General features: G+C 36.9%; 1 protein-coding gene across 20 annotated transcripts in view; it reads left to right on the top strand.

Annotated features, from left to right (window-relative positions):
• Window positions 1-26,382, top strand: part of Pias2 (protein inhibitor of activated STAT 2) — a 78,821-nt gene that overhangs the window by 13,417 nt on the left and 39,022 nt on the right. For 11 of the 20 annotated variants that reach the window (XM_076912417.1, XM_076912418.1, XM_076912425.1 and 8 more), the window contains 3 exons: window positions 2,876-2,984; window positions 13,236-13,710; window positions 24,131-24,215. In XM_076912417.1, coding sequence (XP_076768532.1) covers window positions 13,239-13,710; window positions 24,131-24,215 — 557 coding nt within the window. In that variant the 5' untranslated portion in view covers window positions 2,876-2,984; window positions 13,236-13,238. Of the gene's footprint in view, window positions 1-2,875; window positions 2,985-12,139; window positions 12,171-13,235; window positions 13,711-24,130; window positions 24,216-26,382 lie in introns of those variants that run through there. The other 9 variants (XM_034517727.2, XM_076912415.1, XM_076912420.1 and 6 more) reach the window with 3 other exon arrangements.

Here is a 26,382-nt window from a genome sequence, read left to right as displayed (position 1 = left end):
GCTGGGACTCTGAACTCAAGTTCTTATGCTTGTGCCAGGAGGCCTTTACTGAGTGATTGAGCCATCTCACAAATCACTCACTCACTCACTCACTCACTCACCCACCCTACCTATCTCATCCCATCCCATCCCATCCCATCCCATCCCATCCCATCCCATCCCATCCCACAAACCTGTCTGTCTATCCATCAATCCACCCATCTATGTAATGTGTATGGATGTTTTATCTTCATGTGTATATCTGTGGACCACATTTGTGTTTAGTATCCATGGAAGCCAGAAGAGGACTTCAGATCTGTTAGAACTAGAACCAGGGTTGGTTGTGAGCCTCAGTGTAGGTGCTGGAAATCGAACCTCAGTTTTCTGCAAGAGCAGCAAGTTCTCTTAACCACTAAACCATCTTTCTAGCCATCATGAGCTCCTGCTCTCCCTCTCCCCAAAGTATTTTTGAGGTAGGATCTTTTATATAGCCCAGGCTGGTCTTAAGCTCACTTTTGATGCTTCTGCCTCGGCCTCTTGAATGCTGGGATTACAGGTATATGCTACACTTGGCTTTTAAATTTGGTTATTGATTTGTAATTGCATTATGCAGGTGACCATGGTCTATGAGATAACAGTTCTTTTAAATTTGTTGAAATTATTTAGTTAATTAAAAAAAAAATCTCTCTTCCCTTCAACCCCAGTAGTAAAGATTGTGTTCCAGAGCCCTGCACATGCTTGGGAAGTCTCTGTAACTAGGCTGTATACCCAGTCCCTCATGCTCTGAGGCCGATTTTGATTTTATTTCTTAGGGTGGTTTGAAATTGCAGCTCCCTACTTTTAACTTGTTAAGTGCTGGGAACTGTGCCATTAGCCAGGTGCCCAAATGGTCACTTTTAAAACACTTGTTTGTATCAAGATAAAATACATATTTTAATTTTGTCTTATTGCTCTGATAAAACACTATGACCAAGGCAGTTTATAGAAGGGAGTATTTATTGGGTGCTTATAATTTCAGAGTCAGAATCAGGGACCATCATGGCAGGGAGAATAGCATCGAGAATGGCAGGCAGGCATTATATAGAGTCAGTAGCTGATAGCTTAACATCTTGATCATAAGGTAGAGTGAGCTAACTAGGAATGACTATCTGGCTAGTTAATTATGTTGTTCATATCTTGCTTTTAGAATTTTTTTCTTTAGATTTATTTTATGTGTATGAGTATTTTACCTGTATGTGCACACCTGGTGTTCACAGAGGTCAGAAGCTGGTAGTGGGTGCCAGGAACCAGGGTTCTCTGCAAGAACAAGTGCTTTTAACCACTGAGCCATCTCCTCAGCTATAACCCCCCCTCCCCCCCCAAGACCAAATTATACCTATCTTATGCCAGGACGATTTATTTATGGAAAACAATGTCTCATGTATCCAGGGCTGGCCTTGAATTCATGTGACCAAAGATGACTTTGAATTGCTGATCCTTTTACCCCCACCTCTGGAATGTTGGAATTGCATGCATCAGCCACCAGGCCCAATTTTGTGCAGTGTCTGGAAATCAACCCTAGGGTTTGGTGCATGCTAAACAAGTGTTCTACTTCCTGAGAAATTCCACTCTCCCTGGATTTTTTTGGGGGGGGGGGGGGCTGTTCAGTGTTTTCTTTTTTCCTTCCTTTCTTTTTTTTTTTCTCCCATGAAACTCGGGCAGAGTCACATGGGGAAAGCGGGATTCGAACTGGGAGAGAGACAGCAGAGTGCATGGGCTTGCCCTCTGCAGCCGGATACCTTAGCTGCTGCGCCACCGCTGGCTTGCTTGTTCAGTGTTTTCTTAACATTCTATTGTTTTTGTTTTTAAATTTAAGATAATGATTATTACATAACAGTTTAAATCTCTTCTACTGGCTCTTCATCTTGCTTGATTTTGATAATTCCCTCTACATTTTGTGTGTGTGTTTATTTTCATTGTGCTGAAGATTGAACCCAGGACCTAGTGTATTCAAGTTCTCAGCCATTGAGCTACATTTCCAGTTTTATTTTAATTTAAAATTTTTATGCATATACTATCTAAAGATTTAAATCTAGCATGTTAGTGTTAGTCTTAGTCTTTTTAATTTTAGATTTTGCTTTTAATATAATCACTTGATTTTGGAAGAAATGGTACATCCCATGTACATTTACAATCTTATGATCTTGCTCTCTGTGTGTATGTGTGTGTGTGTGTGTGTATGTATGCATGTATGTATGCATGTATACACATACACTACAGTGTTTTTGTGGAGGTCAGAAGAAGAGTTCTAGGAGTCTGGTTTCTCCTTCCATAGGAATCCAGGAAATCAAACTGGCCAATCAGTCTCAATGTGTGATATGTATATGGAAGCCTAAGGTTGATGTCAGGAAACATTCTCAATTGTTTTCAAGCTTACTCATTGAGGCAGGGTCTCATAAAACCCAGTCTGCCAATGTGCCAGCAACCTGTGCTAGGGATTCCTGGGGATTCTGTACCCACTTTGAGTCTGTGCTTTGCTGATCCTCAAACCTGTATGGAAAGCATCTTACCGTGGAGCCATATCTGCCCAGTCCCCATGTTGACCGTTCATAATTAATTTTCTGATTGTCACCTGCTTCTTCATAATATGTGAAAAAATGAGTTATTCCTTTTTATTGTTGATAATATTAGTTGTGGGTACATATTTACTGCAATTTTTTAGGATATCTGAGTTAATTTTGTTTATGAATAAAAGTTTTTCAAAGATTCATTCATAGTTCATGTTTGTGCATGTATAAATTTTCATTTCTCTGCCCAGGAGTATAATTAATTGATGGGTCTTATGGTTATTGTAAGATTTTTGTTGTTGTGGGTTTTTTTTTTTTTTTTTTTAAGAAATTGCTAAACTGTTTTCCAGAGTTGCTGTCCCATTTTACCTTCCTACCAACAATGTATGGATTGATCCAGGTTCTCTGCCTTCTTGCCAGCATTTGGTGTTAACACTGTTTTTCATTTTAGCCATTCTGGTAGGTATCTAAGTGATATGTTAGTGAGGTTTTAATTTGCATTTCCCTGATGGCTGATTATATTAATTTTCATGTGCCTGTTTGCCTATATATTCTCATTAATGAAATGTCTCTGCATGTCTTTTGACCTTTTTCTAAATGGATTGTTTCTTCCTTTTTTTTTTCCCGTTGAACAATAACGGTGTTAAGGATATGATGGATTGTAGACTCTTATTAGCTTTGTAGTTTGCATGTATTGTATCCAAGCCTGATGAGAAGCCTTCCTTTCCCTTGTTTTAAAGGGGTCTTTTGCAGGGTGTAAGTTTTACTTTTTTTGGTAACATCTAGCATGCCATTTTTCTTTCTGTTTCTTGGTTTTACTGTTGTATTTAGCTTCCAAAACTAGATACTGAAAATCCCCTCCCCACCTGTAAAGAAAAAGTCATCTGGTTTTATTGTTGCAAATACAGATGTGATCTATTTGAAGCTATAGATGTCTGATTGCTTCAGCATACTTTATTAAGCTTTTACATCTTTGTCAAATATTAGTTGGGCATATCTGTTCAGATCTGTTTCTATATTTGTGGTTTCTGTTCTGTTTTACTGATTTTCCTAATCTGGCTTTTAATACAGTTAATTTTTTTATTTGGGAGTTATTAATAAATTTTTATTGTTTTTAACCTGCCATTTTATCCTTTTCCTTTTATGCGATTCTGGGCTTTACATTTGGCCTGCCTGGGCTTATTTGTGGGGTTGGTTTTATTTCTTTCTCTTCCCTCCTTGTCGTTTTCTTCCCTCACTTTACCACTTGTGAAGTTACATACATTTTTGCCTCTTCATATTTTCTTGATATCTTGAAAATGTGATGTTAGTCTAAAACCTCTTGCTCTCTCACCTGCAGACACTTTAGACTGCTCATCATCTCCATCTGCGTGTTCTTTTCTCTTCTATGTACAGTTTAGAATAATATCAACAGGAGTCTACAAAATGTCCTGCTGAGATTTAGATAGTTCACTATATCAACATCTACTATAGTTTAGGGAAAAGTGGTTGAGAAAAAACTACATGAAGAATATATTTGTTTTGATCTTGGTTTTTTTCTCTAGTTTTTATAGCTTTATCATATAAATTCAGTATGCCTATTATATTTTTACATATAATTTTAATTTTCTAGGAGTGTTTATAAGGCTGTGGGTGTTTTTTTATTTTGGTTTGTTTGTTGCTACCCTTGTTCGCTATTAGTTTATAGAGATGCAATTTTAGTATTTCAGCCTATTTATTCAGCCTTTTATTTTCTTGTATTACTCTACTAGATAGAACTTTCAGCACATATTGAGTGGTAATGAGCATAATCACTTGTCTTAGTTACTATCCTGTTGCTGTGAGGAAACACCATGACCAAGGCAGTTTACAAAAGGAAGCATTTACTTGGGGGCTTGCTTAATTTCAGAGGATTAGTCCATGATCATCATGGTGGGAAGCAGGCAAGCAGGCATGGTGCTAGAAAAGTAGCTAGGAGCTTCACATACTGATCCACTGGTGGCAGGCAGAGAGAGAGGGGGTGGGGGAAAAGAGAAAAGAAGGGGGGAAGGAGGAGAGGGAATAGGGGAGGGGAGATGAGATAAGATGAGATTGGCCTGGGCTTTTGAAACCTCAAAGCCCACTTCCAGTGAGTGATACATTTTCTTGAAGAAGGCCACACCTCCTAATCCTTCCCAAACAGCAGTTTCTCTCTCTCTCTCTCTCTCTCTCTCTCTCTCTCTCTCTCTCTCTCTCTCTGTCTCTCTGTCTGTCTCTCTGTCTGTCTGTCTGTCTGTCTGTCTGTCTGTCTGTCTCTTTGTGTGTGTGTGTGTAGACAGTGATGGGGACATGAATGACACACATGGAATGGACATGAATATTCAAACTAGAACCTACAGGGGTCATTCTCATTCAAACCGTATCATTTCTCTTGAGACTCTTGTCTCATTTCTAATATTTGGTGAAAGTATTTACTTTACCATTATGTAAAATATTAGGGCCCTGCCATTTGTAGATACTATTTGTCAAATGAGGACTTTGCTTCTATTCCTATTTTTAAGACCGAGTCTTGCTGGATAGCCTTGACTGGCCTGATACTCTATAATCCAAGTTGCCTTGAGCTAGCAACAATCTCCCTGTCTCAGCTTCAGCCTGTAGCACTGATTACAGGCATGCACTACACACCCTTTTCCTCCTTAAAATCATGATTGGGTTTTGAATTTGTTGATATTTCTCTGTGTTGATTATTGTCATATGACTGGGTTTTTTTAAAGTGTTGTACAATTTCTTGAACCCAGCCTTGCCTCACTTAGTGTAATATATAATTTTTTCTAGATATTATTGTACTTTAATATTATTCTGATAAAACTTTTGTTTATATTTGTTGTTATTGGTTTGTAGGGCTTTTTTTTTTTTTTGTAATATTCTGTAAAATCGAGGCCTCAATTTCTTTAAAAAAAAAAAGTGTATATGTATGTGCCAGAGTATATGCACCACATACATGTAGTACTTGAGACTGGAAGGGGATGGGATTCCTCTTAGAGTGATAGTGGATTGTGAGCCTAAAACTTCAGTCCTTTCTAAGAGATGCAGATGTTCTTCATAGGCCTCATAATTTGGGGAGGGGGAGCAATTTTTAAGTTATGATATAAAAACTTGGTGTACTGCCACTCCTTTAATCCCAGCATTTGGGGAGGCAGAGGATCTCTAGTCTAGCTTACATGTTGAGCGCCAGGCCAGCAAGGCTCCACAGTGACTCCCATCCCCTGCAATCAATTACATTTCTTGGAAAATTAGAAGGATACTTAAATTATTTGTTTTGATAATTTGTTTTGTAAGAAATGGGTCCATTTTCTCTATAAATTGCCACATTTACAGGTAGAGTTCTTTCCAATTCTGGGTTGCCTTTCTAATACAGTTTTTGTACTGATTTTCCTAATCTGGCTTTTAATACAGTTAATTTTTTTATTTGGGAGTTATTAATAAATTTTTATTGTTTTTAACCTGCCATTTTATCCTTTTCCTTTTATGCGATTCTTGGCTTTACATTTGGCCTGCCTGGGCTTATTTGTGGGGTTGGTTTTATTTCTCTTCCCTCCTTGTCGTTTTCTTCCCTCACTTTACCACTTGTGAAGTTACATACATTTTTGCCTCTTCATATTTTCTTGATATCTTGAAAATGTGATGTTAGTCTAAAACCTCTTGCTCTCTCACCTGCAGACACTTTAGACTGCTCATCATCTCCATCTGCGTGTTCATATGCTTCTTGTTACCTTTTCTCGCTTTGCTTAGCCTCACACAGTTTTTTCTTTTCTACAGTAAATATTTATTTAGGATAAATATCCTCCTCAACTCAGGTTTGTTATTTTCTCTGCTTATTGTTCTGATCTTCGTTTTTGATGATGATCAAACTCTCTGCTCGGCAAACACTAGCAGTGAGCTTTGTTAGCAGCCCAGCCATCCAGCTGCTGGAACGCTCATTCTTTCAGCTTATCTTAGTTCAGCAGAGGTGACAACCTCTCTGATGTGCTAAAGCTTTTTTTTTTTTTTTTTTTTGGTTTTGTTTTGTTTTTCTCGGGTGTTTTATTTTTGTCTTGCTTTGGAATATGTGTCCTTGCATATCCATAGAATGTGCCTTTTTCTCCTTATTGACATACATCTTTTCAGTGACTCACTCTCCCTTTAAAATTGAAAATCCTCTTTCTTTTTTGTCTCCCTTCCCTGTCTTTATTTACTTCATTCATCACTACTTATAAACATTTTTTAATTATTCCAATTTGGATCTAGTCAAATTTCCAGTTACCCGTCAGTCATTCTTTTGAAATGTAGAATTTTATCCTTTTTGTAACTTTAGCTGGGAAGAATTATCTTACCTTTAATACAGAATTTTACTTTCAATTTTTAGCCTTTAATTTATTTAGCATTTCTTTTACTTTTCATGTGTTTTGTTTTTGTTTTTTGAGATAGTGTATCATTTTTCTGTCCTGCATTGCCTGGGACTCTGCAGACTAGACTGGTCTTGAACTCAGAGAATTGCCCATTTTTCTGTGCCTTCCTATGTGCTGGGATTAAAGGAGTGGGTACTACTCATTCCCAGTTGTGCTTTAGTGTTTGAAAAGTTTTGAAATTTAGTCTTTTGTATTTGTGTTATTTAGGTTCTCCTAGTAAATATTATTTTTCTTTCATCACTGGAAAATGTTTCTGTTTTTGTTTTGAGGCAGGATCATGCTTTGTAACCCAGACTGGTGTGAACTTAAATCCTGTAGCTTTAGTTTCCTGAGTGGGAAGATTACAGCTGCGATACCACGTCCAGTCTATGCAGTGCTGGGATGGGACATTCAGTGGGCATCATGTATGCTAAGCAAACACTGTACCACTCAGCTCTGATTCCAACTCCTGCGTCAAAGACTATTGCTTTGTTCTGTTATCTAGAATCTTCGGAATAATGTTTAATGACAAAACAGTATACATTTTATGGGTGTTAGACTTCTGATCCAGTGTTTCATCTTTAATAGGATATTTGCTATTGATTTCTGATGTCATTTTTCATGTTGACAACGTTTTTATACCTAATTGAGTTTATCTGAGTAAAATAAAATTTTATTAGATGCTTTTCTGTCATTTATCTAAACCTTATGGCTTTTCTTCTTAAACTAGTAAATCTTTCTTAAAAAGTGGCTTTTTTTTTTTTTTTCATAAACTTCAGAATAATAGTTTGGTTACTCTAAAGGAAACCATTACATTTTCTGAAGGAAATCAGTGAGTGTTCTAAGTGTCATGAGCAAATTTTATTTTATATTTGAATCTAGTGTAATTATTCTTATCTAATTTTCAGATTATATCACTCTGGCTGAGACCTAGATTTTTTTTTTCTGTGTTTTTTATAAGACCTCACAGTACTTTTCTATAATTTCTTTGTTGTTTTAGTATGATAAAATATTATAAGTTCATCGTGTATAGTTTTAAACCAGTGTCTATAATGCCTATAATGAGCCATGTTTCTCTATAAAGAATGTGGATTTTTAAAAAGTTTTGAATTGGTATTTTTACCAAAACTATTTTTATTCTACCTTGAAGCATACTAATATTTTTATTTATTTAAATTTAGATTTGAAGCAAAGTTTGGAGATTAATAATCTCTGACAACTTTGATGTGCTTAATCAAGTAGGGAAAGATTGTTGCTTTTTCAAAGATGATGAAATTATTTTTATGTCTTTACTTACTCTCTACAAATTATTTGAATGTATCTGTCTTATTGTATATTTCATGCATATTTAGTGCTGACTATAATAATAAGATCATTGTTTTTCCCCTATATATACTAGGAAAGTACTAGTACTAGCATTTATTTTGGCTCAGAGTTTCAGAGATTTCAGCCTGTGGTTTGTTGATATTGTACTGAGAAATGTCTTCATCCCTGCATAGCATCTTAACCAAGTAATTCACTTAAAATATGTTAAAGCTTCTTAGGTTCCTAAATTAAACTATATGGGACATATTTAGGACTTCTCACAGTAACAGTGATGTATTAATATTTATACATTGTTTTCCAGTTACGAATAAAGGTGCAGTTTGTTTTACTATAGCTGCAGTAGACAAATACTAATGATTTCTCAGTGATCTTCTCCCTTTATATTACAGCTGTATGTTAGCTTTCTGTTGCTGCAATAAAATAGTGGAAGTAGTCAAGTTAGAGATTTATTTTGGCTCAGAGTTTCAGAGATTTCAGTCTGTGGTTTGTTGATATTGTTCTTATGTCGTAGGGTGAGGGAGATCACCATTTCAGGGAATGTGTGGGAAAGCGAGCTGCTGGAAGGAAGTGGCCCCAATTTTAGTAGTCTCTTCAGGGTTCTGTGCACTCCTTCTTCACACCCTACTGACCTAACTTCCTTTCACTAGGCATCCACCTCTTTTGTTGTGTCATGGGATCCTTGTCTGGGGTGAGTAGACATCTGTGGATGTCGCTCCAGAAAAAGTTGTATTCACAGAACAACCCCCGCTTGCTAAAGTTTTGAGTAACAACAATTTACATAGTTCAACATTTTCCCATGTTTTTTTTTTTTTTTTTTTAAATACAGAGGCTCTCTGACATATATCCATTCCTATAAGAATGAGATAATTACTGTGTGTGCTAAAATGTGCTGAATATTAACTTCACATTCTCTTGAACAGTCCAGGGAATAGAATTTTTTCATTTCCTTTGAGGTTTGGCAGGATTTGTTCACTAAACTGACTAGTCTGTGCAGTGTGGTTTTAGATGGAGGTGGGAGACAAATTATTACTATCTCCTTCTGAATCAAATGACATAATTTAACGTTTCTTTTTTTAGGAAAGCACTTTTATCTTTTTCCTCCCTCTTTCAGACTGCATGCATGTAAGCAATTGCTGTATGCCTAGCTTGCCTCTGTGTTCTCTCTGTGTGTGCATGTATGTACATACAAGGGGCTTACTCAGTGGATAACATTCTTACCTTGGGAATTGAGATGATATTCTTGCTTCAGCTTTCTCAATGTTGAGGTTTCAGACGTGATCCACTATATTTAAAAAGTCTTTGTGTCCTCCTCTTCTTCTTCCTCTTCCTCCTCTTCCTCTTCCACTTCTTCCTCCTTCTCCTTCAAGAAAGTGATTTTCATATCCCACACTGCTCTCAAACTTGCCATCCTTTGCTTCATTCTATAGATCTCTGAAATAGTAGGTATGTACCACCACGCCCAGTTTCTTTAATCATTATTGATTATTTTTGGAGATCAGGTTTCTCTATGTATTCCTGGACGTTGTTAAGTAGATTAGGCTGGCCTTGAACTCACAGAGATCCTCCAGGCTCTGGAATGCTGTGATAAAGGTGTATGCCACTGTGCCTAGCCTTTATTAATATTAACATTGTGCATTTGTTTCTTTTTCTGTTTTTAAGTTTGACTTCATTGTGCTTTCTAGTTAATGTTTTTTTGCTTTATCCTTAATTCTTCCCTTTTGGTTGCTTTTGATACTGTTTGTTTCTTGAACTATTTTTTTTTAATAAGAACTGTGGGTTTTATAGATTTTGAAATCTAGTATGTTGGTTTTTTAAGAGTTCATTTTTACGGGCAGTGGTTGCACATGCCTTTAATCCCAGCACTTGGGAGGCAGAGGCAGGCGGATTTCTGAGTTCGAGGCCTGCCTGGTTTACAGAGTGAGTTCCAGGACAGCCAGGACTACACAGAGAAACCCTGTCTCGGAAAAAAAAAAAATTCATTTGTACTTTATGTGTATGAGTGTTTTGTTTGAATGTATGTTTATGTATCATGTCCATGCACTGCCTGTGGAAGCCATAAGAAGGTCTCAGATCCACTGGAACTGGAGTTACAAGTAGTTGAGAGCTGCCATGTGGCTATTGAGAACTGAACTGAGTTTTCTGCAGGAGCAAAAAGTACTCATAATCATTGAGCCATCTTTCTAGCCTCTATTGTATATTCTTTAGTACTTCTTTTAATAGATGACATTTGATTTTGTTTTTTATTGGCCTGAGATGAGTTAAAATATTTTATTGTGAGCAAGAGATCTACTTAAAGTCCCTCAAGTAAGTAGGTTTAATTATAGGGAATGATTTTTATAAGGAATGAGGCTTTCCATGACCTCTGAAACAGACAGTGGTTAGGAATTAAGAGATCTGTAAAATTTGACATACAGACTATCTTAGGATGTTACTGTATTTTTTACTATATATATTGACTTTGTTAACTTTTTTATTATGTATGTATACACAAGTAACTAAAACAGGTAGCATTTAACAATACAGTTTATCAGTTTCCCTGGTAATTAGCAAAGTGGCCTCTCATGCCCTGTTACATACATCATGACAGATGGGAGAAGTCAGCAACATTTATCAATTTCTAACCTAGTAGACTTTACCTACATTTCAGACTTTTTTGTTTCTATCTCATGCATAATTAAGGGTTAAAAAGCAATTTCAAGAAAACAGTATATTGCTTTTACATGTAATTAGAATATTTTCCTATTGTATCCCCAATTTTAACTTTATAATTCATTGTAGGTTTTTTATTTTTGTTATTTGGTTTTGTTTGTTTGTTTTTTAAGGTTGAGATAGCCCTGGAACTCACTAAATAGACCAGGCTGGCCTTGAACTCATAGAAATGTACCTGCCTCTGCTTTTTTTTTTTTTTTTTTAAACATTGGGAATTGAGGCTATGGTCTTGTGAATAAGACTTAAAGTACCTTGCTGTTGAGATACCCCGTGCATCTAAGAATCATACCAACATTTTTTGCAGTGAAATTCTTCTGTGTAGAGCTAGTAGAAGTTAAAGACATACTGAATGCCAGATTTTGGAGCCAGTAGAGTGGATTGGGAATAACAACAAAACAACAGCTTAAAAGATGATACTAAAGATACAGACATCAACTATTGGTGAAGGAAAATAACCAAAATTCACTCTTGCCCTGTTGTCACAGCAGGTTAGCCTTACTCCTTAAGGATTCTGATGACTTAACTATACTTTCTTTCGAAAGAAATTTCCTGGCTGAAATTTGGTTAGAAAACTGAATTTAGGAAAAAAAAAAAAAAAGCATTTGTTTAAAATATCTTACTTTTAACTACACAGATATGTGTGTGTGTACCTGAATGCCAGTGCAAGTGTTTTACAGAAGTCGAGAGAGAGAGAGAGAGAGAGAGAGAGAGAGAGAGAGAGAGAGAGAGATCTATGAGCTGCTTGATATGAATGCTGGGAATTGAACCTTGATTCTCTGGAAGAACAGTCAAGTGTTCTTAGTTGCTGAACCATCTCTAAGAACACCCAGAGTTCTGAGTCTTGGTGACAGGGTTTGACCTCTCACCTGTATATAGATTTTGGGTCCCAGGTTTTCCACTGGGTGTCTTCAGAATTTTCAATGTAAATGATGTCTTGTACAAGTCAGAATCCGTGATTCCACATTCTTATTTCTAAGCCTGTATATCTTCTTTTTAGTTTGTATACAGTATGTCTCCCTACTCCCTGTTTTTTCCCCTGGAGTTAAGACCTTTAGTCTTAGAGGAAAGGAATCCTGGGTGCCACATGCCTAACTGATGAGATAGAATAGGGAAACCCCAAGTCACAAGGAGAGGAGGGTCTCCTGAGAGTAGGTTTTGATGGGTGACTCCATATCTCTTTCTTTCTCTTGGCAGATGATCTGCATGTGGCATAGGTAAATCTCACGTATGTTGTTTACTTCTTATGTTTAGAATTGAATGGAAATCACTCGGTAGCTAGACTTAAAAGGCAGCAGGTGCTGTAAAGAACTTACTAGATGTTATAGACTAGGCAAATGAGATATGTAGAGCAGGAACTGCTTAGTAAGTATAAATCAATAAGAGTGGCATGAGAGACTCTTGATTTGTAACGATAGTGACAACCATGTTCCTTACTCTGTAGAGCTCCTATACTCACTTGGATACTAAACTATATTTTTCTTTATTATTTTTGAAGTTGAGCTGTTAAATACAAGATATATGTGATTCTTAGTTTTATTTTATTCTTAGTCTTATTTTTAAATATCTTTAAAACATTATTTTGTTCCTTAATGCTTGAGTTGGGGTTAAAAAAATGCATTGGCTTTAGATATGGGTTAGAGTTGGATTTTGTAGATTTTACTAAGCAGCACTAGAAGTTAAACATGTGACATAAAAGTTCAACTTGGGCTGGAGAGATGGCTCAGTTGTTAAGAGCACTGACTGCTCTTCCTGAGGACCTGAGTTCAATTCCCAGCAACCACATGGTGGCTCACAACCATCTGTAATAGGATCCGATGCCGTCTTCTGGGGTGTCTGAAGACAGCGACAGTGGACAGTGTACTCATAGCAATAAAAATAAATAAATCAATCCTTGAAAAAAGTTCAATTCATTTGTTTAATTAGTGTCAGCTTTGTAACATGCTATGTTGTATATTGGGAGGTCTTAGTTTTGAAAAGAATATTTTCATTAGTTAAAGAGTTCGTAGTGAAGAAGCAAATAGGGATTTAGTATTAGAGCATAATCTGACAGTAAAGTGGCTAATAAGAACCAAGACTAGTTTCTAAAATGAAGAGGAGAGCAAAATTTGATTTAATAACTCAAATGGAAGTTCCAAGAGAAGATAGTTTCTGAATATTATGTTCTGTGTGTTGTGGTATACATAATATTGATTACTATCAGGAAAAATCTGATTTTACAATATATTTTAGGTAGTAGTTTTTTAAAAATATGCTTGATGATGACTTGTCTTTTTCCCTCCCCCTTTTTTAGAATATGGTTTCTAGTTTTAGGGTTTCTGAATTACAAGTGTTACTGGGCTTTGCTGGACGGAATAAAAGTGGGCGCAAGCATGACCTCCTGATGAGGGCGTTGCATTTATTGAAGAGTGGCTGCAGCCCTGCGGTTCAGATTAAAATTCGAGAATTATATAGACGCCGATACCCACGGACACTTGAAGGACTTTCTGATCTATCCACAATCAAATCATCAGTTTTCAGTTTGGATGGTAGTTCATCACCAGTAGAACCTGACTTGACTGTGGCTGGAATCCACTCGTTGCCTTCTACTTCAATTACACCTCATTCACCATCATCTCCTGTTGGTTCTGTGCTGCTTCAAGACACTAAGCCCACGTTTGAGATGCAGCAACCATCTCCTCCCATTCCTCCTGTCCATCCCGATGTGCAGTTAAAAAACCTGCCCTTCTATGACGTCCTTGATGTTCTCATCAAGCCCACGAGTTTAGGTAAGTACTAAGAAAAATTACTTTTTAATTAAAAAATTTTTAGAAGTGAATAAAATAACCTTCACCTATTGATTAGTGATTTGTTATTAATACCTTAACATTGAAAGCCAGGGTTGGCAAGATGGCTCAGAGGCTAATAAAGATGTTTGTTGTCAAACCTGATAATCTGAAATCAGTCTACAAGACCCCCATGTTGAGAGCGGAGAACCTGTTCCTGGAGCAGATTCTCTGCTCTTGCACACATGTACCACAGCATGCATATCCCACAGATAAATGTTAAAATACTTGTCAGAAATTGTTAGCCAAGTGTGCTGTGCAGTAATTCAAGAGATCTGTGGGCTTAGTAAAGTTATCATAGGGAGGCCAGCCTGGACTACCTAGTAAACTTGAGGCTGACCTGGATTACATATTGAGTCCTTATTTCAAAAGCAAAAGAAACACCTCCAACCCCCAAAAAAATTAAGGGGCTAGGGAAGTGCTTTAATGTATAAAAAGTGGCAAGCCTGAGGACCTGAGTTTGAATATCTAGAATTCGTGTAAACCTAGACTTGTGTAACACATACTATGTAAACTCAGTGTTCTTACAGGGAGGTAGGAAGTGGAGACAGAAAATCCCTGGAAGTTTAGTGCGCGAGTGACACACACACACACACACACACACACACACACACACAAACACACAAACACACACGTATGTCTGACATTGTGTTCTAACTTACGTGCTCCTGGCTGCATTGGCAGGTGAATGTGGGTGCATGATTTAAAATCAAAACAAAACAAGTCATGTATGGTATGACTTGTGCCTATAGGACTTATGCCTATAGTTCTAGTACTTGGGAAACTGAGGCAAGAGGGTTGCTGAGAATCTGGGTCTAAACTGGACTACATAATACTGGGCCATCAAGGGTTACATAGGAAGACCCTCTCTCAAAAGCAAAACAAGACAACAAAACCAAAAAAAACAACTACAAACTTAAGGTATTACTGCTAAACAGTATAAAACTTACTTAAACTCCTCTCCCCCTCTTCCTCTCTCCCCCTCTCCCCCTCTCCCCCTCTCCCCCTCTCCTCCCCCTCTCTTCCCCCTCTCCTCCCCCTCTCCTCCCCCTCCCCCCCCCCTCTCTCTCTCTCTCTCTCTCTCTCTCTCTCTCTCTCTCTCTCTCTCTCTCTCTCTCTCTCGTAGTCTTATTGTATAGCTCAGGCTAGACTGGAAGGCTCTTTTTCTGCCTCAACCCTCCAAGAGCTAAGATTACAGGTGTATGTATCCCAGCACCTAGCTAGCTTTTTTTTTTTTCTTCAAATTTGTGTATCTTTTATTTCATTTTTCTACCTTTTAATTCCTGTGGCTAGAACTGCCTCCCATATTCTTTTTATGTCTTAAGGACTCAGATTGCTTTTGTATGAATTGTGAATAAATTTAGGCCTTAATATCTACCATATTTTGATAGTTTTACAGAGTCCCAGCTTTTGTTTAATACAGTTTTAAATTACTTTCCTTCTCAGCTGAAGAGATGACTCAGTGAGTAATAAGAAGTACTGCTTTTGGAGAAGAGTACTGTCTTTGACCCACTGAGGCATATTGTCTTTCCCCTTAATATTTATTTCAAAATGAAGTTAAAACAATAAGCAAGGTTTTCATATAAACAATTTTAAAATGTGGAGTTTTTGTGGTTAGATATCATTACTATTTGTATGTGTACACACATCACACCCACCCTCCTCCCTCCCCCCCCCCCCCCAGAAGACCCAGTTGAGTTTCCAGCACCCATGTCAGGGAAGCTGTGAGCCTTTAGCTCCAGCTCTACTCCCACATAGCACGTACACGTCATTAAAGAGTAAATCCTAAAAATATATCTCATGCATATTTTTTCTAATGGCAAAAGGTGTTTGATAAACTTTACATTTTTAATTATATCTTTATTCTTTTGTGCATATGTAGGTGGTACAGTATATTGTTCTGACTCAAAAAGTTGTCAGATGGGATGAGATTTGCATAGCCTGATTGTTGTCAAGCCAAGATGGCTACTTGGTAACCTATATGGTAGAAGAGGTGTGATTTGCACAAATTGTTTTCTGACTTGTGTGTGTGTGTTTGTGTATGATGTGTACATACAAATACATGTAGTAATAATAATATCTAACCACAAAAACTCATTTTTAAAATTTTTATATGAAAACTTGCTTATTGTTTAAACTTTATTTTGAAATAAATATTAAGGGGAAAGACAATATGCCTCAGTGGGTCTAAGACAGTTGTTATCGCACTTGAAGACAGGAGTTTGATATTCATAATCCAGGTGATGGATGGAGAGAACTGCCTCCTGCATGCATGCTATCATCTGATCTCTACATGTTCTCTGTTGCATGTACACTCAATAAAAACAAACTTAAAACACTCTTCATAACAGAAAGTTGGGTACAATGATTGGCACATGCTTGTATTATTCCTAAGTAAAGGAAGGATGATTAGGAACACAAAGTCACTCTTGGCTATAAAGTCTCAGGTCAACTTGAGTTGCTGAAGACCCACTCTCAAAACAAAAATTCTGGTGGTAGTGGCACCCACCTTTAATCTCAGCACTTGGGAGGCAGATGCAGGTAGATCTCTGAATTTGAGACCAGCCTGGTTTACATAAGTGAATTCCAAGGCAGACAGTGTTACACAAAGAAACTCTAAACCTAAGCCTGAAAAACCAACCAATCAAAAGCCCAATCAACCAAAATAATAGCAGGAACAATCATTGAGAAAGCTTAAGATTTATTTTTCTTTATAGGTGTACTTTTATTTTTATTTTATTTTTTTTTAAACAATACAAAAACAAGGCCTCACTGTGTAGCCCTGTAAGTCCTAGAGCTTGGTGTGTAGACAAGACTAGCTACAAAATTTCAGTCATCCACTTGCCTGTGCCTCACAAATGTTGGCATTAATGTGTGTTCCACCTTTCCTGGCTCATTTTTTAAACCTTTTTTTTCCCCTTCAAGTTTCATTTATTTGCTTAAGATAATTTATTTTTTCTCTCTCCCTTTCTTCTCCCTCCCTCCCTTCCTTTAAAAAATAATTTACATTATCTTTTCTTTTTTATTCTGGTTTTTGGTTATATCAGTGCACAGCTCTGTGACTCATATTTTTTTTTTCCTTGGGAATTAATGCAAAATCATGTGTAGTTTAGATGTTGAATACTGTTTATGTGTTAAAGGTTTGGTATATACCATTTGGGCATGTTAGAAGATGAGGTTTCAGTGGGCAGGCTTCAGGTTATTGAGCATGCACAATCCACTCATGCTCTCCTCTCTTTCCTCATCTTTCTCCTTTGCATCCTTCCTCCATCCCTCCCTGACCGGTGTGTGAGCAGTTTTGCTCTAGTATTAATGATTGTGATGTGACACCACAGGTTTAACCAGTCAGGGTATGAAACTAAAATTCTGAAACTTTTCTTTTTAGAATTGATTCAGGAACTTACCATGAATCAATTTATTTAACTAAATAATGTGCTAACTAAATAAGTTATCAAGTAACTTATTTAGTTAGCACAGTTCAGTAAGCCTGTGTGATTTGAGGACCCCTCAGGAATATGGTCCAGAAGAGAAGTCTATAGAACAGAGTCTATAGGATATTGATTACAGTAGGATGGCTTTTTAGAAATGTTTGACCACTTGTAAGGTAGGGCCAAGAGATAATCAGCAATGTATCTTTGCTCATTAACATCAACAGTGTAGGTGGTAATTCTGGAAACTTCATAATTTTCTTTCCTTACTGCTTTGTTCAGAAATAGAAATTGTCTTTCTTTAACTGTCCTTGTAGCATTTATTTTACTAATTTCAGCAAAACTAAAGGAAAATAATTTTTTGTTTTGTTTGGCTGTCTTGGAACTCAACTCTATAGACCAGGCTGGCCTTGAACTCACAGAGAACTGCCTGCCTCTGCCTCTCTGCCTCTCTCTGCCTCTCTCTCTCTCTGCCTCTCTCTGCCTCTGCCTGAGTATTGGTATTAAAGGTGTACACCACTACTGCCAGGTGAAAATTTTTTCCCAATATAAATGTAATAAAATAAATAAATAATAACAAAATTAATATTTTTATTTTTGGCACTTTATTTTTTTGTTTTTGTTGTTTTGTTTTGAAGCGGTCTTTGTGTGTATCACTGGCTGTCCTAGAACATGCTATGTAGGCCAGGCTGAACACATAGCACTTCTGCTTTCTGGTGCTGGGATTAAAGGGATACATCACTAGGCTCAACTAGAGACATTTCATCTTAAAGAGTAGTTAAGGAGATCTGCATTTTGCTCATAAATTGAGATTGTAATGCTAGAATGCATATAGCCTGTTTTATAACTGCCCTCAGAGCCGAAGGGTCTTCAGTATTCTTGCTTGTCACTGTTTTTTATAGATACTTTCTTATATGTTCTCAGATGATAAACATCAGAAACACAACAGGAAGGTCTTTCATGAACCCATTTCTGGTTCAGCCAGAGGTATTTCAAAGATATCTTCAAAGATGCCTCCAAACAAAGATATCTCTATATGTTTCGTGCCCCCCCCCCTTTTTTTTTCCTATTCTTCATTTGAAAAGACTGTTGTAGTTGCAGGGGCACTGTGTGGTCTTTCTGTTAGAGAGGGTTATTTCTGTTGCAGTGAGTCTCACTAGGACAGTCTATCTTAGTGTTCTTTGGAAGTGTATTACGTGTTTTCAGATTATAGTTGGTCTGTTACCTTAGCACCATATGAGTAGTCTCATGTACATTTTCAGTTTTTACTCACTTAGAATATTTTGGTATATCAAATGTCAGGCACCATTCCTACCGTCCTATATACATACCATCTGTGAACATCTTTACTTATATTTTTGAAGAACTGCACATATTTTTGAAAGATAAATGCCTAGCTGAAAAATTGGAACAAAGAGCATGAATATGTAATATTTTGATATTTGGTGTCATTTGACAGCTTTGTATCAATTTATACTCTTCAGCATATAATTATATTGTTTTGCCTGCATCCTCAGGAATATTATATTACTGGTTTTGTAATCCTTGCTAATCTCAATGATAATAGAGTTAATAGGGTTTATTCTTTTCATGTCCTTAAGTCCTTTGTATTAGGTGGATACTCGGTAAGCTCCTGAGTATGAGTGAACCTGTATAAAGTGATGTGCTGACTCATGTTACCTCCATTACAGTAGACTGTTTTAAGTTGTTTGAATAAATTCAAACAATTCAATTAAATCAGATAATAGATGAGTATTAATTTGGAGGTGGCCATGTGTTCTATTTGTAGGGAAGCTAGAAGAAATATGAGATGGCTTTAGGGAGCATGTTAATGTAGTTTAAGTGTTATTAATAGGAAACAAGAAGAAAAACAAACCTGGGCAGAGTGTGCATATATATAACTTGGGAGGCTGAGGCAGAAGTATGGAGACTTCAAAAGTCAGCCTAGGGTATATAGCAGGACACTTCAGAGAGGCTGTCAAAACTGGGGCAGGGTCCTGGGTTGTTAGCTCAGCGTTCCAGGCCTTTCTTAGCATGTGTGAGGCCTAGAACTGAATTTAATCCCTGAAACTGAAAAGGGGGCAGGGCATAACAACTGAGACTGTGGTTATGATTAAGAACTATAAATTGTGCTCAGATGTTACATCAGCCTAATTAATGAGGAATTCAATTACATTTTCTTATAGAGACTTGCCGGAGCTTGGGATGTCAAATATGTACACTTGGGATTATTGGAATTTATGTCAAGAGAAAGCTCTAATTAATCATAGAAGTTGAAATTGTAGTGTATAATTGTAAGACCAAATAGTGAAGAACTGAATAGAGAAGTATAGGTTTGCTAGGAAAAGAGCTAAGACCATTGCTAATGGAGGACTGTGCAGAACAGAATTTAGAGCTGCCTTACTCAGATGTGGGACACAGTAGCAGAGGAATGGGGATGGAGGGATGCTGAAAACGACTAACTCCACACTTGTTCTTACGGAAAGTTGACAGAGAAGATAGTCAGCAGATGTCAGTTAGAATGGAATGGCAGCAGGGACAGGGAAGAAGGTGTTTGTTAGGTAGCAGACTCAATGTGGAAGTCAGAGAACACAGAAGTTTGGTAGAGGACTTGTAGCAATTGGACTGTGGGGTAGCTATTTTCCTCTTCTTTCATATATATAAAATATATGAGTAACATTGTCTCTACAGATACACCAGAAGAGGGCATTGGACCCAGTTACAGATGGTTGTGAGCCACCATGTGGTTGCTGAGAATTGAACTCAGGACCTCTGGAAGAGCAGCCAGTGCTTTTAACCACTGAGCCATCTCTCCAGCCCTATCTTCCTCTTCTTAACTCTGATTTAAACTCACTAGTTTTCAGATACAAGAAGTCTCAATTCTTTGACCTCTTCAGTTAACTTTTGCAATGGGGATTATTAATATAATGATATCTATTGGGTGTTAACCAAATAATCAAAATTGAACTAATTTGATAATATAAAATTTATATAATTGTATATAAATGAACCTTTGTACATTTTTGTAAAATTTTTAAGCTTTAACATCTCCTCATATTTTAAGAGACATTTTTATTTTCCCCCAATTTCATTTTTACTGTCATAAAATGCATGTAACATCAAACTGTCTACAGATTTCTGTTGTCAGTCTATCTCTGTTTCCTTTCATTTTGTAAAACTGAAACTCTGAGCCTATAAAACTATAATTCCCCATTTCTTTTTTTTTTTTTTTTTTCGAGACAGGGTTTCTCTGTGTAGCCCTGGCTGTCCTGGAACTCACTCTGTAGACCAGGCTGGCCTCAAACTCAGAAATCCGCCTGCCTTTGCCTCCCAAGTGCTGGGATCAAAGGCGTGCGCCACCATTGCCCGGCTTCCCATTTCTTCTTCCTAGCTTCTGGCAATCCCAGTTTGATCTTCTGTCTCTTGATATTGACTCTGCTAAGTACCTCATGGAAATGAAATCACAGAATACAGCTTTTTTCTATTTGACTTGTTTTACAGTTAACATAATATCCTCCATACTTGTCTTGGCATAGTACACATCATTTCCCCTGCTTCTTAAAACTGAAAATTACTGTGTATTTTTGCCTTTTTCTTATCCATGTGTCTGTTTTTTAGATACTTGGCTGCTTTCACATTGTAGCCCTTATGAATAATGCTTCTGTAAACATGAATGTAAATATCTCTTTATCAAAAGGAAAATTGTTGGATCAGATAGTGATTGTTTTTATTTTTTAAGCAACTATCATACTGTTTACCACAATAGCTGCAATATCTTATATTGCTATGAACAATACACAGCTTTATATGAGATTTTTTCCACACCCATGCCAAAATGTTCTGGTTTTGTGGATAGTGCTTTATTTTGGATAGTAGTCAACCTAGTGAGTATAAAGTAATAATGAGTTGGAGTTTTCCTTGGAGTTCCCTAATTATGAATTATATTGATTGCTTTTTCATGTGACCATTAGCCATTATGTATATTGTTTAGAGAGAAGTCTTTACAAATTGTTTGCCCAGTTTTGAACTGGGTTACTTTAAATTTTTTTATTTTTTGAATTTTCGGAGGACTTTCCCACCTCTGTTCCCTTGCTTCCATTTACTTTTGATTTAGAGATACAATGTAATACGGAATAAAAGGAGGGTATTCCTAGATGGCATTGCAGTGATTGATGGGGGATGGAAACCAAGCACAGTCTTAGATGATGCAATGTAATGAATCAGTTCACACACTGTAAATTTTATGAATTATCAGGTTGGCTAAATTGAGCCACAAGTCTATCAATCAACTTTACATTTTAAAAAAGAAGTTTAATTTATGTATATAAGTCCTTGTCTTCATGTCTTTGTACCACATTCATCTCTATTGTTCATGGTGGACAGAAAAAGCCATTGAGTCTCCTGGAATTGGAGTTATAGATGGTTGTGACCCTCTGTTTAGGCGCTGGAAATTTAACTCAGGTCCTTTGGAAAAGTCATCTCTCTAGCCTGCAATGATACTAGTCATTGCATCTTTACAAACCACTTCCAACCTGAGTACAACTTGTAGAGAGGAATCTTGACCAAAATAGAAGCCAGGTTACTACAAGGTCAATATAATACTTCCAGAGGATGGAGGGGATGGCTTAACAGACCTCATTTTTATTAAGAATATTTAACAAGGCATGTTAAATGTCAACTTTTTACCTAAATATTTTACCAAGCTAGAGTCATTATTATCAAGTAGGTGGCAATATGTATGTATTAGACTATAGCTTTTTTCCTTGAAATACTTTATTTATTTTACTTAATTATTTTTGAGACAGGGTCTTACTGTGTAGCCCTGGCTTACTTGGTAGCACTGTTTCCAGGCTTGCCTTGAACTCACAGAGATCTGCCTGCTTCTGCCTTCTGAATGCTGCAATTGAAAGTGTGTTCTGTCATGCCTGGCCCAGATTTTAATTTTTTTGAGTGTATGTTTGTATCTTTAAAGTCAAAAGATGTTGGACCTTCTGGAGCTGGAGCTACAGGTGGTTGCCAGTCATCTGTTGTAGGTGTTAAAGTTTAACTTTGGTCCACTGTAGGAACATAAAGCCCTCTGAACTCCTGAACCATCTTTTCAGATCCTCATTTTTCTCCCTCCCCCTCTTCCCTTCTCCCCCCTCCCTCCCTTCCTAACAAGGACTTAAATGCAGACTACCAGAACTAAAAATATATCTGTATATTTTCTGTTTTCAGAAAGCTTTCACATATCTTAACTGTCATAAAAAATAGAGAAAAGTATTACCACATTAATTGAGAAAGAAAGCTTTAGAAGTTTTATGTCAATTTTATTTTGTGTGTGTGTTGCTCATTTTTACTTTGTTCTTTTTGGGGCACTCTGTACTTGTGTTAGATATTCAGATTTATGGCTAAAGAAACACAGTGCTCATGCTATTAAATAAGATGGAAAACACTGTATTCACTTGGTAGCTTGGTTTGTGCTAGAGACTGGGTCTAGGGTGTGGTGTCAGTCTTCTAGTGCTGAGCATATGTAGCCCACCACTTAGTGCTCACTTGTCCCCTCACAGCATGGGCTGTTGTGTTATGTTTCATAGTTACACTGTCATGAGTGAACTTAGTTATTGACAAAGGAACGAGGAAGCCATACAAGGGGAAAGGACAAAAGGACAAGCAGGAGCTGAGGATGGGGAGAGACTTTGTTCTGTGTTCCATTAATTGTCATGTAATGTAAAACTGCTTCATGTGTAGGTCTTCATCTTAAACACCCCCTTTTTTCTCATTTTAGAGATAGTCTGAGAAAATATGAATTAGTATATTTCTATGAAGCATCATTTTGCAATAAAGTGCCCATGCTTTGGAGTTAATATTTTTCTTGATTTGATGTGACTGACAAAGAGGGCTTTTAATATTAGACATTTAGCTATCATCTTGTTCATGATCTTGGATAATTGTAGCAATAACATATAGGAGTTACTTTTGCTTGCTCTTGAGTGATGTTGCAGTACTTTATGGTCTACTCTCACTGTCTGTCAGTAGGCTCTTATTTTTGAAACAAGATCTCTGTAGCATTAAGTTCATTATATAGTCCAGGCTGGTTTTGAACTCATGGTCCTCTTGCTTCACCCTTTTGAGAGAAGAATATAGGCTTCTGCCACAATTCCTGTAATGAACATTAGAAGAACATCAGTTATATGTTACAGTTCTTTGTGATGTTTTCAATACATTTTAGTTTTTAATAATATAGTTTAGCAGGATAAATTTACCAGATAATTCTTTATAACTAGGTTATCTCTTATAGGCAATAATTACTACTTATCAAATTTACCTAAAGTTCTGAAATTTTTGGACTTTCTTTTGTATTCTCTGAGTACTTAAATATAAAGCGCTAAAATAAAAAATGCTAAGAACATGTGTTTTAAAATTTGTATTTATTTTATATTATTTTATTATTTTTTATTTTATATTATTTTATATTCATCGGTGTTTTACCTGCTTGTGTATCTGTGTGAAGGTGTCAGAACTCCTGGAACTGGAGTTACAGACAGTAGTGAACTGTCCTGTGGGTACTGGTTATTGAATCTGGGTCCTCTGGAAGAGCTGCCAGTGCTGTTAGCCCCTGAGCCGTGTCTCTGGTCCCCAGAAAACAGGCATTTTGTAGATGGCACTGCTGTGATGGAATGTTTCCGACACTTACGACGTAGTCCGAAGTGAAATGTCATCTTGAATGGTTTTATTGTGATATCACAGTATAGTTCATGTTTTATAATACTGAATGATTATTTAAATTAAGCTCATTTGGATAACTATACTCAAGATTGTAGATTAATACAGTTTTATACAATCTTAGAGTTTTAGAGTATTATATTTAACCTTGAACATTTCAGGGTTTAGCAAACACTACTTGTTATTGCAGGTGCTTCTTTGGTACTGAATACATTTTTTTCCCTCCTCAGTTCAAAGCAGTATTCAGCGATTTCAAGAGAAGTTTTTTATTTTTGCTTTGACACCTCAGCAAGTTAGAGAGATATGCATTTCAAGGTAAGAGGAATGTTTCAAATATGTTTTTCCTTGAAGGTTATGTGTTTGCCTTATAGAGTTATAACAAAATATAATAGACTAGGTGACTTAAACAGAAACTTACTTTCAGAATTCTAGATAGTTCTAAGATCAAGGTGTTGTTAAGCTTGGTTACTCCTGAAGCCTTTTCTTATGGCTTACACATTTGCTGTGTCACACATGACTTTTTTTCTATTGCAATGCGTTCCAGCTATGCAGTATGATACTGTCCTGACAACCATGTCTCTTAACTTAGGGATTTCTTTAAGAATTTAATTGAATCTATAAGACAATTACAATTCAGCTGAACTAATCTCCCTCCCTCCCTCCCTCCATCCCTCCATCCCTCCATCCCTCCCTCCTTCCCTCCTTCCCTCTCACTCATTCATTCCTTTGAGATAGGGTTTCCTCTATGTATGTAGCCTTCCTATTGTGTATGTAGTAAGTATGGAACTTACTTTGTAGCCTGGCTGATCTCAAACTCAAAAGAGATCTGCCTGCCTCTGCCTTGCTTCTAGAGCACTGGGATTAAACATGTGTGCCACCACCATCCAGCTTTGTTACTGTTTTTAAAATTGTATTTATGAATATGTGTCTGTGTGTACATATACACATGTCCAAGGAGGCTAGAAGAGGGTGTCAGATCCCATGGAGCTGGAGTTAGGAACTCATAAGCTGTCTAACACAGGTGCTGGAAACCCAGCCTGGATCTTTGCAGGAGCAGTAGGTGCTCTAACTGCCAATCTTTCCAGCCCTTATTGTGCTTTTTAAAACCTCATTTTAAGGCAATTTTGATTTATAGAAAAGTTGTAAAAAATAATGCATATGCCCTTTGCTCAGTTTCCTTTAATATTAGCAACCATCATGAGCATTGTATAGTTATCAAAACCAAGAAATTGACATTCACTTCATTTCGGATCCAGTCCCAAATTATATTTAATTGTGAAACTATCTTAGTTTTCTTTCACTTAGTAACTGTTTTCTTCGTTTCTTCATGAAATCCATCATTTCATACATCAGTTCGTACTCTTTGTTTTAGAGTGGCTGCCAGGGGCCTGGAGAGATGGCTCAGTGGTTAAGTGAGATCCTGAGTTCAATTCCACAGCAACCACATGGTGGTTTACAACCATCTGCAATGGGGTCTGATGTCCTCTTCTGGTGTGTCTGAAGAGAGGAATGGTGAATACATTAAATCAATCAATCAATCTTTAAAAATAAAAAATAGAGTAGCTGTCAGAGAACAACTTGCAGGAGTTGGTTGCTTGTTTCTACCATGTGGGACCCTGGGCTCATTTTCAGAGTGGTAGGCTTGCCAGCACATACAAAGTTGTTTTGCTGGCCCTTGATGTTTTTTTGTTTTTTTTTTTTTTTTTAACCTTGATTAGATTATGTGTGTCTCTCCAAAATATCTTGTTAATATGTTCTTTTCAGAGAATATTGTGCACTACATAATATTTTTGTTTTTACTTTTGGTCATGCTGACATATCATTTGGCTCATCTGTCTGTTATATTGTAATGTCCCTGATCTACTTTCCCCATTGTTGCTAGTGAATATCTTGGGGGGAAATACTATGAGACTTGGGGTGTGTGTGTGTGTGTGTGTGTGTGTGTGTGTGTATGTGTATAAATAATTTTTTTTCCCTTAAACCCTTGCAATCTCCTTAAACCCTTGCAAACCTGCAAACCCTGTGTAATCTTGCACATTCCAGTTTTTATTTAGGTTAGTCTTCTGTAAAGAATTTGTTAACTGGCCTCCTTTCATTTATTTATTTGTGTAACTGTAGATTTATAGAGAAATTGTGGAATTAATCTTGTGCTATAGGAATTTATTTTATGGTTCAAATTGTTCTAACTTATTTTAGTTATCTTTCAGATTAGGTCCTAAATCCTTAAACTTCTTGTTGTTGCTGCTGTTATCTTACTTAATGGCACTTTATTTTCTTATTTTGTTTTGTGTTTGGCCTTTTTGAGATAGGGTCTTACTGTATAGTCCACACTGGCCTTGAACTTGTTTCATTCTCCTTCCTTCTTTTATGTGTATGGGTGTTGTACCTGAATGTGTATGTCAGTGTGCTATGGATTGTGTACCTAGGGAGATCAGAGGAGGGCGCTGGTACCCTGGGGCAAGTGTTACAGCGGAAAGATGAC

This window comes from Arvicanthis niloticus, chromosome 14, assembly GCF_011762505.2.
Source record: "Arvicanthis niloticus isolate mArvNil1 chromosome 14, mArvNil1.pat.X, whole genome shotgun sequence".
Taxonomy (NCBI): domain Eukaryota; kingdom Metazoa; phylum Chordata; class Mammalia; order Rodentia; family Muridae; genus Arvicanthis; species Arvicanthis niloticus.
The sequence above is the reverse complement of the archived record's forward strand: the minus strand, read 5'-3'. Positions and strand labels throughout refer to the sequence as shown.